Below are 17695 nucleotides of genomic sequence, written 5' to 3'. Positions count from 1 at the left end.
ATTTGGAGAAAAATTTACCAGTACAATGAATTGATAGCTGAACACAACATTAACAAGTTCTGATAGTGATTTTATTGTAGGAGTACCGTTAACACCGATCTTTAAACACAAGTCATGACACGGCGAAACGTGCGGAAACAGGGGTGGGTTTTACCGTTATTTTCTCCCGACTCCGATGACTGATTAAGCCTAAATTTTCACAGGTTTGTTGTTTTATATAAATTATAAGTTGTGATACACGAAGTGTGGACCTTTAGACAATACTGTTTACCGAAAATGTCCAATGGCTTTAAGTCTCTTTTCACTCTTATTGATAGCACGATGAAACTTGAATTTAATTAATAGTTAAAAGGTCTGAGTTCCCCCTAATTTTGTGTATCTTTTTATATTTTTATTTGTTGCTACATAAATAAATAACGAAAACAATTTATAAAACTATAACATCAAAAATAAATGAAAAAATATATACAAACAACACACAAATTAATGGATGTTCCAATTGTGCGGCGATCTGGTAATGATTTCTGTATATGTTTGAGGGAACAAACAAATAATAATTTATAGGAAAGAAACAAGTATCTTTAGGGAATGAAATGAGTTTGAGGAAACGTAGCATCGTTTCAAGTAAACAAAAACAAGAAACGAATTAATTTTTCAACGGAATGCAATAGTATTTCGAGGGGAAAAAAATAAGTGTTTGTTTACCTTTTTAAATAAATAGTATATCCCTTTCTGTTTGGGAGCACCTTACTATAATTACATTTTCTTGCAAACTCACCTGGCGGACATGGACTACAGCCTGACTGCGACCCGAAATGGCCCTGATGACAGGGCCTGCATTTACGCTCGAATTGTGAAATTCGTTGGCACACAAAACCCGATGATGAAAAGTCACTGTATCCGAAATACAGCACGTCGAATGGAAGTATAAAGTCGTCTCCGACTAATTTCCTGCGAAAGTAACATGTGATTGTACATGTTATTGAACAATATTACACATTTTAAAGAGGGAACGAATAGTTACTTCGATAGAAGAAATTAATGATGACATTTGCCTTTAAATTATTTTGTGTTTCTGTTTTTAGGTTTCCCATATGTTCCATTTGGGTACTCACACAGTAATGTCTGTCCGATTCGTTTGTGGTGCTTCTTGAAGACTTTTATCAACAGATCTAAAAAGAAAATCAGTTAACTGAAAATAAATCAGAGGAACGAAATGATATTCTTAGGTTACGGACTGAAATCATATTTCGAGTGTACAAAGTAATTTAATTACATCAATTTGGTTAACCTATGCAATATAAATTATTTACATATGCAATGTTAAAATAAAACAGATAATGTTCATATAGTTTTGGTGTACAGTTCAGTCTTTTTTTCAAATAATTACAAGCTCGCTCTTCGGTAATTATGATTAAAATCAATTTGAACAAACAAACACAGTGCAGTTATCGGTGAGGGCATGATTGTGGGCTACCAGCATTACTTAATGTTATTACGTGTTTTAATGCATGGTCATATATTTATAATGTTAAAACACTAAAAAAATATAAATTTTCTGTTTATTGTGCAAACTAATTTGAAAGGGTAATGTGACGAATTGAAACTGTACGCCCCGCCGGTGCGTATGGAGTGGCTCCGCCGGATCTTGGAGGACAACGTTCCCGAGGGCGTATTTGTTTTTTCCTAGGACGAACGTGGGCAATTAACATAAAATGGGCATGTTTTTGCCCGAAAAATACTCTCGCGCATGCACGAACTTTAGTGATAACCGCAGTTATGGTCTACAAAAAAGCTGGACACACTTGGTAATTATTGTCCAGTATTTTTACTTGATGTATCCCAACATGCATACATTAAATTAACAAACCTGTGATAAAAAAATATTGTTGTTGCATATTAATTTTGTGTGCTTGGCCAGATGCTTAAGTGCTGTTTGTAATGCAGTGTACAAATTTCATCAAAAAAAAACATTTAGGACCACAACCGTCCATTATGACCGTTAGTCTATTTTCTAATTGCCCTCCCTCCCCCTCCCAACCCTATCCAAACCTATTTCCTAGGGCAATCAAGACTTGGCAAGCGCGACGCACTTTATGGACAAAAGGTAGAGTACAAGTTGTACTAAAAATACCCAGTTGTACATGGTACTAAATATACATGTACATTGTACATGTAACATGTGTACGTGAATGCGTGTATGTACATGTTATGCGTGAGTGTATTTGCACAACTGTTATTACGTCGGAGTACGCATGTGCATGGGAAAATGTAAAGTTAACTACGTCCATTTATGTAAATTGCCCACGTTCGTCCTAGGAAAAAATACGCTGACGCAGCTGGCTTGAACTCGTGGTGAACTGTTCAGTGATTGGACGAACTATCGCACGCAATTGATGATGTATAACATTGTATAACATAATGGTAAGATTTTATTAATGTGCGCTGACCGGGTGCGTTGTTTTGGCGCCCTTTCTAGCAATGTATTGTTCATGATTAAGTTGTGTAGAAATACCAAATGCTGAGTTCAGTGAGTGAGCATCGAATAAATTGTCGGTCTCGAAGAATTAAAAAATAAGTGTGTTTTATATTGAACAACATTGATTCGTTTGTTTTCGGTATGCGTTTGGCTACAGAGCAAACAATGACCCGTTGGCAGTACGTTACAGTGTGAACAAAGTTAAGACTTGAAATAAATATATATAAAACCAAAGCTCAAAAATTTAAAAATAAAACCAACATAATGTAGAAATGTACTAAGAACGGGGTAAACTTAAGAATGTTGCGGCCAATTATATGGTTGACAGATCGCTAAACGTTGGTGAGTTGTAATAATACAATTATACATTTTTACTGTCACGCAACCTTTTTTCGGAATGTTAAATCCATTTCTAAAATAATCTAATCACATGTAAAATGACGCGATATATAATAAATGAATGTAAAGTAAGATATTTTATTTTGTTTTACCCTGCTCTCATCATGATACTATTAAATCGGTTTGTTTCAACGATTGTCCTTTTATTTGATTAAATCCGGACAGTTAGACTGTCTTTTGCTTACCGTTTGTTAAAGCCAGTGGACACTTTTGGTAATTATCAAAGACCACTTTGTGTATCTCAACATATGGATAAAATAACAAACCTGTGACAATTTGAGCTCAATTGGTCATTGAAGTTGCGAGATAATAATGACAGAAAAACACCCTGGTCACACGATGTTGTGTGCTTTCAGATGCTTGATTTAAAGACCTCAAATTCTAAATCTGAGGTCTCGAAATCAAATTCGTGGAAAATTACTTCTTTCTCGATAACTTTGTCACTTCAGAGGGAGCTGTTCCTCACAATGTTTTATACTATCGACCTCTTCCCATTACTCGTTACCAAGTAAGGTTTTATGCCATTAATTATTGTTAGTAATTACCAATAGTGTCACTGCCTTTAATGTACTTACACGTAACAGTCATGTCTCAAGTCACGCCATACGGTGTTGGAAATATGTTCAATTGGATTTCCGTGCATCAATCTAATCAGTCAATTAACACAAATACAAATAATAAGCCGTTACGAAGATCAATATCTTTCGAAATAGGATGGCATAGGAAAATAGATCAAGACAAAATGAACACAGAAACAAGCAACAATCATAGTGAAAAGCGATTACTCAATTGAAATATGTATGAGTCATCACAATTAATGTTGAACGGAATTATAACAAATATTTACACATATTTGACTCACATTTGCTTCATGGTGTTTCCTTTCGTAGCAAACGGTCTTGTTCCAACTTTTGATAAATCACACTGAAACATAAGACTGTACAAAGGGGAAAGGAAAGCAACCAAAAAAGTAGACATTAGGTGTTTGTGAACAAACACGAAGCTGTTCCGTGTTCTCTTGCTTGGATTATGTGCTAAAATGAACAAGGAGTCTATAACTGAACAAAAAGTTTTAAAATGTTGAATAGTGTCTTGAGTTTATATGATGCCACTACCGGTTGACCAAGAAAAAGAGGTCAAGTTGAGGTCACGGTTTTTTGCAATTTATCTCCAATCCCAAGGAGTCTATAACTAACATCAGTCTAAAAATCGGCCGTGAGATATACTTCTTGAGATATGGTCCCACTTCCGGTTGACCCCGAATTAGAGGTCAACTTGAGGTCACGGTTTTTCAAAGTTTATTTTTAACGCCTTAGGGGTCTAAAACTTAAAACAAGTTTGAAAATCGGTTGTGCAGTACTTGAGATATGGTCCCACTTCCGGTTGACCCGGAAGTATAGGTCAACTTCAGGTCACGGTTTTTCGAAATTAATCTAATCTCCAATCCCCAAGAAGTCTATAACTACAAACATTCTGTTAAACGGCCGTGTACTTCTTGAGATATGGTGCTACAAAAATTTCCCAATTAAATATGCAACTATGGGTCACGTGGTTAATTAATTACGATTTTAAAATTTGTTTGGGGTCGGTGGTTTGATGTTTGATCGAGAACGATTTGATTTCACAGAACTCTTAACCACCAAACTCGCTTACTGTGTTTTTCAAACATCATCGTGTCATGCATGCACACAGGTTATGTTGGGCTAACAATTGAGAAAAAGAAAAGGCAACACTATCGATATAAAGATAAGAATCTACCTTAAATATTACAAAAATAAACATCTTTTTAGTTTTTGGAGACTAAAAAAAAAATTATGAGGTCGTAGTTGATTCGAACTAGCTAATATCAGCTATGTAATCGCGACTGGTGACCACTAGGCTATAAAGACCAATGCATACATTAAAGGATTACATGTGCTTATTTATCAACAAAGGGGATTATGATCCGGCGAAATAATTCTCGTTTCATGATTTTGCGAACATTGTCACTAAATACGAACTGCTAACGCCTATAACTATTAAGTAGGGTTGAAGTGTAGTATTAAATGCCTGTAGGGTTTTTTGACGACAACGTCGTCAAAGACCCATATTTAATTTACGCACGTTCGTCCCGGACGACGCCACCTCGGAGTCTAAATTTGACATTTTTCACTCATTTCTCAAAAGCGACAACACCACAGCAAGCAATGTTTTAAGGGAAGCTTTCAACTGTCATTATCTTCAAACTGTTTAAGTTTAGTTTACATCTTTGGACACGATGGTGTGTCGTCGTCGTCGAAAACCCATATTTAATTACGCACGTTCATTTGAACGAAAACCTCAAACCTTCGTACTTTGTACAAGCGTAAACTAATGGGCCCGGAAGCCGGTTAGAAAGTAATATGTCCTTAACGATGGTAGGAAAACAGAATTGGTAGACTCTTCTCAAGAAGTCACAACTCATAATAGGTACATACTGAATTGCATTTACCATAGAGAACGTTTAACAATAAATGGAAGCGACTGCATCCAGTTATATTCAAATGCGTAGACTCATCTCAAGAAGTCACAACTCATAAAAGGTACATACTGTAACTTATAGTCCAGTCAATCTATCAGAAATACTGGCTTGACCTGGACAAAATTGCAACAGAATTGATTTCAACGGTTATGGGTTCCATAAACACCCAAGTTTAACATATCAAAAGTCCTCCAAAATCCTAGTGGCGGAAAGCCGTCAAATTTGCATAATTTTGTTAATTAGTTTCCGCCATTAGCTGAAAATAAAAAAAACATGCTTCTATCGGTAACAAAGAGGGCTAGCATGCTCAAAATGGTGTCTATACCCATGTTTTCATGGTCAAGGAGTCCAATAAAGAAAGGAGTAATCTTTAAAAAAGTGACGAAAAGGCCTCAAATTTGCATAATTATGTTAGTTAGTTCCCGCCATTAGCTGAAAATGAGAAACCATTCATATCTTGACAACAAAGAGGGCTAGCATGCTCAAAATGGTGTCTATACCCATGTTTTCATGGTCAAGGAGTCATAAGAAAGGAATAACCTTCAAAAAGCACTGGAAAGCCTTCAAATTTGCATAATTATGTTAATTGGTTTCTGTCATTAGTGGCAAAACATGCATATCTCGGTAACAAAGAGGGCTAGCATGCTCAAAATGATGTCTATATCCACGTTTTCGCGGTCATGGAGTCAAGTGAAGAAATAAATAACCTTTTAAAAGTGTCGAAAAGCCTTCAAATTTGCATAATAATGTTAATTAGTTTCTGTCATTAGTGGCAAAACATGCATATCTTGACATCAAAGAGGGCTAGCATGCTAAAAATGGTGTATATACCCGTGTTTTCATGATCAAGGAGTCTAGTGGTAGGAAGGGATAACCTGTCACAAGTGTCGAAAAGCCTTCAAATTTGCAAATTGTTGTGTCAATGATTTTCGATGACTTAAATTCACTGGATTGTGGTTGGGCACACTAGCTACTCATGATGTCCCACTGGAACAAAGCCAACAAGTTGGGAGATCTACCCACGATGAGTTGGTTTTAACTCTTAACATCATACCACTACCCAAATCGGGCCACCTCTCTACACCAGATAAGGGAGCACGTATCTATTTAACCGCCCGAGAGCTAGGCCGAAACGGGCCGAATCTGGCGGTTTGCCGATCAACAAAAGAAACGACTGGTGTCATGAATAATCCGCATATCAGGGGTTAAAGTTGCCCACCTTTGCTCATTAAACCTTCACAACCTCAACACAATGGTGTTGGGTCTGGATGGGCCAGGGGCACTAACAATAGGCTCGACGGGTCCTTTGTCAAGTGGCTGACAATTAAGGGATTATAGGATTACTGCCTGCAACTACAGACTGAATAAGCTGGAAAGACTTCGCTCCAAACGTTTAGCCAACAGCCGTATCTACCTCCTTTTCAAATTGACATATGCATCTGATATCAAAGCTTAATATAATCGTTTAGTTTGAACATACTCATTAAAACAACTGATTAAAACAAATTCGAATAAATACTTAGAAGTAAATCTTCACTAGAATCTGTCGTCGGTTTGCTCACAACGATGTCTTCACAGGTCGTATGCCAGACGTGTTGGTACGTCTGCGTGCGTGATACAATATAAGGAACCATGCAAAATTGCGCCCGTTTGAATAAATCTTTTTTTTTCTGTACCATGCAGCCTAAGCCAAGTGTTCGTTTATTTCAAAGACATGTATCTAGAAATGATTATACGTTAGTAAATTTGTGTCAGTACACAATATAGATAGTGCGATAAAAGTATTTATATCTGACTAAATTTATCGTGTAAGCTGAATAAAATATTGAGTAATGCATTAAGGTTGTTGTAAGTTTTTTCCCCGTTGGGCTTAATTTTGCTGTCGTCAATGAAGTAGGCGTGATGAGCAAAAAAAAAAAAAAAAAAAAAGAATGAACACAGCCCGTTTAAATCGTGCAACACCATAATTTAAAGAAACAATTTGTCAGTTGTGGAATGTAAACATGGCTGAATCCACAATTTATTTTTGGATTATAAATGGAGATTAGGTATTTTAGGGAGAAATATTTGTATTCTTCTTTGGTCCTGTGCCGTTAAACTGTAAGTCCATCCTTAAATTCGTATTCATCTCTGCACCACCAAAGATGTCCAATCAAGGGTTAGTAGCATTTTAACATCAGCATTGAGCTGAGATAATTCCTATTTTGTTTACTTATTTTTGCAAAATAAATGCAGTCTATAAAAAAAAACCGCAATAGAACTCATGGATTCCAGAACACCTTTCTATGGACTAGTTGGAAGTTTATGGTATCGGACCCTTCTCTAATCCGGGCACAAAGGGCCTTTGTCCAAGTCATCAGGGATTAACAGTCGCCCATCTATTCCTTTGTGTACCAAAAGTTGGGTAGCAGGGGCAAGGAGATCAAGGAAACCGAGCGGTGTGCATTCACCTGTTGATGATGAAGCTCATTACAGCGCCGGGCGATTCGGCCAGTTTCGGCCTACCTCTCGGGCGGTTAAATAGATACGTGCTCCCTAACTATACCTATATCTTATCTTGTCAGGAAGACATACAACTGTCTGATCCTGACTCATGGTTTCCGTCCAAAGAGAACCACAACTGGGCAGATTCTTGCCCTGAGGCAAATACTGGTCGGAGTCAGTGACAAGAACATGTCATGTGTCATTACCTTCATCGACTTCAAGAAAGCCAATGGCACCGTACACCGATGCAAGCTCATTCAGATCCTTCGAGCATGTAGTCCAGAAAAGGCAATCACTGCAAGCTACAACAATTTGTGTGCTAAGGTGGTCACCCCAGATGGTACCACATACCTCTTTGAAATCACGGCTGGAGCTTTGCAGGGGGACACACTGGCATTATTCGTGTTCGTGCTCGTCTTGGATTGCTTTGAGGTCTGCTATCAATGGCAGGGAGGAAGAGCCTATGCTGACGACATCTCTCCTCTCAGACACAGTGGCTGAGGCACAAAAACTGCCTGCAGCTGGTTAGCTCTAGTGCAGCCGAGTTGGCTGCAGCTCAACTCGAAGAAGACAACAATATTAACGGTCTGCCCACTGAGTTGACAAATCAACTCAGATGGGCAGACCATAGAGCTCCCCTAGAGGTCATTGAAGAACTTAAATACCTTGGCGTCCTCATAATATGATCAACTAAGTGTGAGAAAGAGTGAGGAGAGCTTTGGCACGGAAGGCCCTTCCTGGCAAGAGCATCTGTGAAGAGCTGGTCTCAACGATATCATCAAGAGTCGCTGTTCGTTGCTACAGTTGAGTCTGTACTTCTGTATCGAGTCAAGACATGAGCTCTGATAGCCAATCAAGAAAGAGCACTAGACGGCGTCTTAACAAGAATGGTATACACGGATGACCCTTGATGTGCACTATATTTAAGAGGACCTTATGCCCAACTCCAAGCCCTACGATTCCCTACCAAGGGCATCGTCAATCATCTATCAATCAGGGAACGAAGGATGAGGCTGACTGGCCACTCTGTCCGACATCCAGAGCTAGCTGTTGGCACCCTTATTCTTTGGGATTCCATGGATGTAAACAACAGCAAGGGCAGGATGAGACGTATATTCGTAGATCAGCTGACGAATGATGCAACACGATCCCGAGAGTGCGTCGGCTGAAGACAACCTCTCGCTCAACTGAATTGCCAATGGTCAAACGAAACCTGTTGCCAGTGAAAACTGACTTGCCACCTGCACCTAATGAAATATATGCATGTTTTTCCACCAATGGAAGAAACTAATTCACATACCTTTGCAAATTTGAAGGCTTTCCAACACTTTTGAAAGGTAATTAATTTTTTTCATTTAACTCCTTGACCATGAAAACATGGATATAGACACCATTTTAAGCATGTTAGCCTTCTTTTTTTTAAAGATATGCCTTTTTTTCATTTTCAGCTAGTTAATAGCAGAAACTAATTAACATAACACTTTTAAAAGGTTATCCCTTTCTTCATTGGACTTCTTGACCATAAAAACATGGGTATATAGACACCATTTTGAGCATGCTAGCCCTCTTTGTTGTCAAGATATGCATGGTTTTTCATTTTCAGCTAATGGCGGAAACTAATTAACACAATTATGCAAATTTGAAGACTTTTCGTCACTTTTTAAAGGTTATCCCATTCTTCATTGGACTCTTTGACCATGAAAACATGGGTATAGACACCATTTTGAGCATGCTAGCCCTCTTTGTTGTCAAGATATGCATGGTTTTTCATTTTCAGCTAATGACAGAAACTAATTAACACAATAATGCAAATTTGAAGACTTTTCGTCACTTTTTAAAGATTATTCCTTTTTTCATTGGACTCCTTGACCATGGAAACATGGGTACGGAAACCATTTTGAGCATGCTAGCCCTCTTTGTTGTCAAGATGTGCATGTTTTTTCATTTTCAGCTAATGGCGGAAACTAATTAACATAATTATGCAAATTTGACGGCTTTCCGCCACTTGGATTTTGGAGGACTTTTGATATGTTAAACTTGGGTGTCTATAGACCCCATAACAGTTGAAATAAATTATGTTGCAATTTTTGTCCAGGTCCAGCTGCAGTATGACTGGACTGTATGGCATTTACCAAAGAGAATATTTAACAATAAAATGGAAGCGACTGCATCCAGTTATATTCAAATGAAGATTACGTGGCTAATTAAATAATTTGTTTAATTTTGTTTACATTTAGAGTAAAGCTTATGTTCTAAGCTTCAATTTGGTATATGATTTCACTGTTTTGAAGTTATGGTCTAGGAGATTAAGTTTAAAGAAAAAAACGTGTGCAATTGCTATGGGTTTTAGGCGGAAACAAAGAATAAGAAAAAAATAAAATAAAAATCTCGACAGAAACAGTACCTGTTCCGACGGTAGGTCGGAACAGCTAATTACTGTGTGCAGAATATTCTGTGCCCTTCTATTATCGTCCTACCGCTCTGACATATATTTTTTGGGGGATGGATTTTTGCATGGATTTTGTTTTCTCTGTGATCGTCAACAAAATGGTTGTATATCACGGTTGTCACTCTACCTGGACGGGTCCATGCGTTTTTAATGTGTACTGTTTTAAACTTACATCTTTGTCCTGAGATTACCCGGCCATCGTTTCCTCGAGTGGATCCATGTAAAGATAAAAACAGGTCCCATAATAGAACCTTGTTGCACTCCAAATTGGAGAGTCTGCCGCCTGGACAACAAAGACCCAATTGCCCCCCCCCCCCTTTGTATTATTCCACGCATAAAATAATTCAGCCAGTCATAGACTCTGCTCCTAATTTCGAAGCAGCCATGTAATTTGTTTGCAAGAATGTCATGGTCAATGGTGTCAATCCAACATTTACTTACAGAACTTCTAGGTTTGTCTCAAAAAACTGAAAGTCTGCCATCTTCGTTATCGGATTTTGATAGATGTATCTGCAAGAAAATCCAAAGTTGTATATGACTAATCTGGTTAATAAAATGTATATGCCAAACCGTAAGAACTAAGCATAAAATGATAAACGTTTTTCGTAATGATGACTAGAACAACAATATTATAGGAAGTGAGAGACCCCTTAATGAGTAAAACATTGCAAAATGTAATAGCTGTATAAACTAATGTGTTGGTTACTATTCATTGTCACAATGTAAGTGTTCGCATAGTCTTGGCCCGAGACGATGGTGCTTGATTCTGGATAGTGTACTACGCGCGGTTGAATCGCCAAAGCGCGCCCGACACGGTATGATTTAGTTACGTGGACGGCTCGACATCTAGACTACACTCTGCAAGCTACCATCGTCTTGGCAATCCTGCAGCGCTGTGTTAACTTTTTCATTGTTTTCTTCTACAGCTTTGTGTAGGACCAATCAGCATGCGATCGTTGTAATAAATTAACATAATGTTTAGTTGACCCCGGGGTCATTCATGTTATGATTACACGGCATTGGCAGCTCCGTGTTTGTCGTGGAGGAGAAATCGTAAGAAAATAGGAAATATTCACGATTATGAATGTTAAAGATGAACAAGTGAGCCGAAGCTATATTGATCTGCTATCTAGATGGCAATTAATGAACGACTATGTCAAAATATACCAGCTAGTGCCCTCTCTGCGGACGGTCTGGTTTGGCGATAAACTCCGTCAGTTCTCGTGTGCTTCGTCTGCTGCATGCAGGCAGCAGTTGGACCATGGAGGTAGGATGTCCGGGTGTGAATAACTATAGGGAACTAGAGCATGATACCATACCACATACGACCAACGTTTGCAACTGAGCAAGTCATGGAACCCAAGTCATTATGTAACTGTCAGTGTCACAAAGTGGTGAGTGGAGAGAATCTTGTTTATATTGATCGAATCTGTATATAATTAGAAAACGTAAAGTCATACATTTGTAAGTAGTCATTGTTTGTCATGTTTGAATACTTCAAAACTTGTTGTTATTTATGTAGGTAGACCTCCTTCCTGCTAAATAGCAGTGCTATTTTGTGATGCGAAGCACATTTTTCTTGTGTCTCACTTATAGAAGGGCAGCTCGTAAAAGTATTGCCTCACCAAAATCCACTTTGCATTCGCATTCGAAGGAAGTATGAGCCTACTCCTTGGTTTTGTTTCGGTTTGGAACGAACATAGCCCAGCTTTCTGTGAGATTGAATTTGTCTGACTTGAGTCATCATCACTTCAATGCACACAGATTCATATCCCTCGATTTGAAAATGGCTCATTGGCTGACATTTTTTTGTTTTTACTTACATTGTTCTTCTGTGCACAAAGCAATTGTTATAGTTGGGTTGATTGATGATCGTAACACTCGCTGGTGAACGGTTTAATATTAATAATCAAAAAAGATATACATTTTACATTAAGCTTGATGCAGAAAAAGTTTAGCACAATGAGACCCAATATAATCACTGAACTTATTCTATGATTTGTATTTGTTTCATTCTTCTGATAGGGCACATTTCCAGGAAAGGAGTCTGCTTTTAGAGAACTGCTGCATGCCCACCTTGGAGTACTGATACTTGTTAGGCCTCGTCTTGTCAGATGAATGGGTAGTCGACTGCTCTTCAATTAAGGAATGGAGTTATTGATTCAAGAGAGACAAATCTAAGACAGAATCAAGATTCAAGCGTATATAATTGTGGAAGAGATATTTTGCTGTTTTGCAGAGGAAGTCTCAAGAGAAAAGGAAAAGATGGAACATCATATTAACTGTCAATCAAGAAAGATGTATGTGAAGAACTGTACTCTACATTTTGCTGCAAAGTTCCACCACTGTATCACAATTTATTGTCCACATGAATCATACCATACCAATACAGAGATTGACTTTCAAGATGAGTTTACATAGCTTTTTCAACACTGTGGAAACTGTGTGCATACTCTTAGCAACCGATGCTTTTGGACTGGGGTTGATGTCTGTCATTATTTTGAACACCAAGTTGAAAATGTAAAACTAAGTGGAAGAGTTGGGCGATATGAGCAACATGGTCTTTCAACTGCCATAAACTATCTAAGACACAGAGAATCAGATGAAAACTGCATTGCACCCCACAATAAAGAAGAGTGGTCGTAGGCTCAGCCGCTCACACAAGTACATAGTACAAACAGTATTGTGTATAACTGCTGTGATACCTGTGCACTTTAAATGCTGCTGTGGGAAAGCCTGTGATTGGCGATTAGTGGTACGCACTACGATTGATGTCGAAATCGCAACTAGTTATTGCTTAGTCGAGTTGCGACTGCCATTATTCACCTACTCCGTAAATCGAGCCACCACAACAACTAAAATAGTTGCGACTATTCCTGCTTGCTGAAAAAAATTGTGTCGCTCACAGTCACGACTTTTCATGACAACATAATTTACCTATGAAACACAACCAGACATCAGTAAGCCTGGGCCACTTGTGTAAGTTACTACTCGACTAGTCACACCTCAAAAAGTCATGACTATGGAGGTAGGATGTCCGGGTGTGAATAACTATAGGGAACTAGAGCATGATACCATACCACATACGACCAACGTTTGCAACTGAGCAAGTCATGGAACCCAAGTCATTATGTAACTGTCAGTGTCACAAAGTGGTGAGTGGAGAGAATCTTGTTTATATTGATCGAATCTGTATATAATTAGAAAACGTAAAGTCATACATTTGTAAGTAGTCATTGTTTGTCATGTTTGAATACTTCAAAACTTGTTGTTATTTATGTAGGTAGACCTCCTTCCTGCTAAATAGCAGTGCTATTTTGTGATGCGAAGCACATTTTTCTTGTGTCTCACTTATGGAAGGGCAGCTCGTAAAAGTATTGCCTCACCAAAATCCACTTTGCATTCGCATTCGAAGGAAGTATGAGCCTACTCCTTGGTTTTGTTTCGGTTTGGAACGAACATAGCCCAGCTTTCTGTGAGATTGGATTTGTCTGACTTGAGTCATCATCACTTCAATGCACACAGATTCATATCCCTCGATTTGAAAATGGCTCATTGGCTGACATTTTTTTGTTTTTACTTACATTGTTCTTCTGTGCACAAAGCAATTGTTATAGTTGGGTTGATTGATGATCGTAACACTCGCTGGTGAACGGTTTAATATTAATAATCAAAAAAGATATACATTTTACATTAAGCTTGATGCAGAAAAAGTTTAGCACAATGAGACCCAATATAATCACTGAACTTATTCTATGATTTGTATTTGTTTCATTCTTCTGATAGGGCACATTTCCAGGAAAGGAGTCTGCTTTTAGAGAACTGCTGCATGCCCACCTTGGAGTACTGATACTTGTTAGGCCTCGTCTTGTCAGATGAATGGGTAGTCGACTGCTCTTCAATTAAGGAATGGAGTTATTGATTCAAGAGAGACAAATCTAAGACAGAATCAAGATTCAAGCGTATATAATTGTGGAAGAGATATTTTGCTGTTTTGCAGAGGAAGTCTCAAGAGAAAAGGAAAAGATGGAACATCATATTAACTGTCAATCAAGAAAGATGTATGTGAAGAACTGTACTCTACATTTTGCTGCAAAGTTCCACCACTGTATCACAATTTATTGTCCACATGAATCATACCATACCAATACAGAGATTGACTTTCAAGATGAGTTTACATAGCTTTTTCAACACTGTGGAAACTGTGTGCATACTCTTAGCAACCGATGCTTTTGGACTGGGGTTGATGTCTGTCATTATTTTGAACACCAAGTTGAAAATGTAAAACTAAGTGGAAGAGTTGGGCGATATGAGCAACATGGTCTTTCAACTGCCATAAACTATCTAAGACACAGAGAATCAGATGAAAACTGCATTGCACCCCACAATAAAGAAGAGTGGTCGTAGGCTCAGCCGCTCACACAAGTACATAGTACAAACAGTATTGTGTATAACTGCTGTGATACCTGTGCACTTTAAATGCTGCTGTGGGAAAGCCTGTGATTGGCGATTAGTGGTACGCACTACGATTGATGTCGAAATCGCAACTAGTTATTGCTTAGTCGAGTTGCGACTGCCATTATTCACCTACTCCGTAAATCGAGCCACCACAACAACTAAAATAGTTGCGACTATTCCTGCTTGCTGAAAAAAATTGTGTCGCTCACAGTCACGACTTTTCATGACAACATAATTTACCTATGAAACACAACCAGACATCAGTAAGCCTGGGCCACTTGTGTAAGTTACTACTCGACTAGTCACACCTCAAAAAGTCATGACTACGACACTAGTCACGACTTGTTTGCCGCAGGGGCAATATGGTAAATTTCGTGCTTAGAGGATAGAAGGATTGTCACTGGTGTCACTGACTGTGTTTCGTAAGTAAATTATGTTGCCATGAATAGTCGTGAGTGATACAATAGACAGTTCACCAAACAGGAAGTTGTTACTATTTTTGTAGTACACGATTATTCAATTAGGAATTAAAAAAAGTAGTCGCAACACGACTAGTGATTTTAATAATCTCGACTGTGCGACAAGTTTGACACTGTGTCGCACTACCCGCCCAGCGTTAGACATAAAGTGACACAATCCTTAAATCCTTTCAGCGTGAGTTTTACTCTATTGCACCTGCAGCAAATAATACGTCGCAATGCATTTTGGGGCATGAACAATTATTATAACACCCCTTGCAAGTATTCTGCCTGCTCATTGGTTTAGAGGGCGTCACATGACATGTCTTAGTTTTGCCAGACGACGGCCGTGTGATAGAGCGCCGGTTTGCCATGCGCTAGTCCGACAGACTAGCACATGGCGTGCAATACCCAGACGTCCTGTGCGTGTACGAGGATTATAAATTAATAGTCTGTAACCACTGCGAATTGCACGACACTACATGCAACACAGTAAGTAAAAGTGTATGCAATCTGTATTCGCGTCGTCCGTGGATTGTAGCATTCAGGTCTGTACCTTAATAATAACAGTACAGTATTTAGAAATGTTTGGGGTGTAATAAAACAAATATTGACTGCTTTTACTCGTGCAATGGTTAAAAACTATGACTCCCTCGGTGATCCCCGTAGCGTTCTATTTTCCCTCGGCTTCGCCTCGGGAAAATAGAACGCTCCGGGGATCACCTCGGGAGTCATAGTTTTAACCATAGCACTCGAAGCAGTCAATATTTGTATACTAGTGTGTTGAAGTTGCGACTATTTGAGGCACGAATAGTTGAGAAGCAAATTTCACTAGTCGCTCAGGCTTTAATTGTGGGGTATCGTTGTTATAGCCTGTTTACAAACCTGATCATTTTAATAGCCACTGTTCTGTGAAGAATTTGTGTTTGGCAATAAAGAAATCAATTTTATGAACAAGTAATTTGTGTTGGCCTTTATTTAGAAATAATTTGAATTAAACTGTATCAATTGTTTTTAGACACAATACATCATTGCTAATTATAATACACTGACTATTAGGTATTCGTGTGATTGTGAGACAATGAGTAGCCCTAAAGTTTAATACATGTGCAAAGTCATATGAGTCGATGCCTCAGAGCGACAATAAACTGTACATGTACAGTGAATAGTGTTTGCTGTAGTAAAACTACTATATACGGTAGTATCATGGAGGTTTCCATGTGAGTATAATCATGGAGGTACCTCCGTAGTATAATATATGCACTGGGGGCAGTTCGTCTGCCTGTGGTTCATGTGATCTGCCCACGACAAATCATTCGGGAAGTATAAAACCATAAAACAAACACGACACGTAACGAAGATGCAAGCATTTTGTTACTTAATTCCTCCTTATTCAGTTTTCTCTCAGACATACTGTAGTCAGCTATTCTTCAGAATAACGACAATAATTATCAATTGGTTTTCCTGGAAAAGGGGATGTCGAATTTAAATCCCTGCATTGCGTGCGTTAAGTATGGCTAGGCAAACCATACTATAGTATCACTCGTTCGTCCCGTACGTCCGACCGTGGCCCGACTTCATTTCATGCTGCTGGGCGCTGCCATGTTGTTCACATGTTGAATACGCATTACACAACCTCGTTAACGGCCTTATTTACATAATACGGCAACGCCCACAGTGCACGCAGCGCTGCAGGATTGCCAAGACGACGGTAGCTTGCAGAGTGTAGTCTAGATTTCGAGCCGTCCACGTAACTAAATCATACCGTGTCGGGCGCGCTTTGGCGATTCAACCGCGCGTAGTACACTATCCAGAATCAAGCACCATCGTCTTGGGCCAAGACTAGTGTTTGCACAGTATAACACAACATCAAACACATTATTTGTCAGTTACATTAAAGCTCTTAAGAAAGTCAAACCAGGTCCAATATTTGTAATAAATGTTATAAAATAAGTGAACATTACGTTTTTAACAACGGAACGGAACGACGACCCTCCCTGTAAATGTGATAACCGTAACATTAATCACCCTACTTTGGACACACAACAAATAAATTGAAAACAAAACTTACAGTGAAGCAAGAGACTGAAGTTTGTTGAACATGGTTTCGTCTAGAGCAGTGATGTGGTTGCGTTGGAGGTAAAGGTGCACGAGCTGGTTTTGTGTACGTAGAAGTTCTCTTGGAAATTTTGTCAGCTCGTTCATTGATAGATCACTGTATGAAACATAACAAAACAGCACAACACTTCAGAAATACTAATAATAATAATAATAATAATATTATAGGAAACTTATAATGCGCTATGTCTGTCACAGGTTTGACATATTAATTGATCAATCAATAATCAATCATTTAATCAATTATTCATTCGATCAATCAATAAGTGGCTTTTAACTCCATTGTCCACAATGGTGTGGCCAACCATACAAATTACAGTGTTGAGATAGGGCGTGCAAACAACTTTAAT

At 38.5% G+C, this 17695-nt stretch overlaps 1 protein-coding gene across 2 annotated transcripts in view; it reads right to left on the bottom strand.

Moving 5' to 3' along the window:
- LOC139942913 (uncharacterized) overlaps window positions 1-17695 on the bottom strand; it is a 59822-nt gene that overhangs the window by 13190 nt on the left and 28937 nt on the right. For both annotated transcript variants that reach the window (XM_071939733.1, XM_071939734.1), the window contains 6 exons: window positions 17299-17442; window positions 10753-10821; window positions 3741-3815; window positions 3454-3525; window positions 1116-1172; window positions 779-951 (listed from right to left, as the gene is read on the bottom strand). In XM_071939733.1, coding sequence (XP_071795834.1) covers window positions 779-951; window positions 1116-1172; window positions 3454-3525; window positions 3741-3815; window positions 10753-10821; window positions 17299-17442 — 590 coding nt within the window. The remainder of the gene's footprint in view (window positions 1-778; window positions 952-1115; window positions 1173-3453; window positions 3526-3740; window positions 3816-10752; window positions 10822-17298; window positions 17443-17695) is intronic.

The sequence above is a fragment of the Asterias amurensis genome, chromosome 10 (genome assembly GCF_032118995.1).
Source record: "Asterias amurensis chromosome 10, ASM3211899v1".
Classification (NCBI taxonomy): Eukaryota; Metazoa; Echinodermata; class Asteroidea; order Forcipulatida; family Asteriidae; genus Asterias; species Asterias amurensis.
The sequence above is the reverse complement of the archived record's forward strand: the minus strand, read 5'-3'. Positions and strand labels throughout refer to the sequence as shown.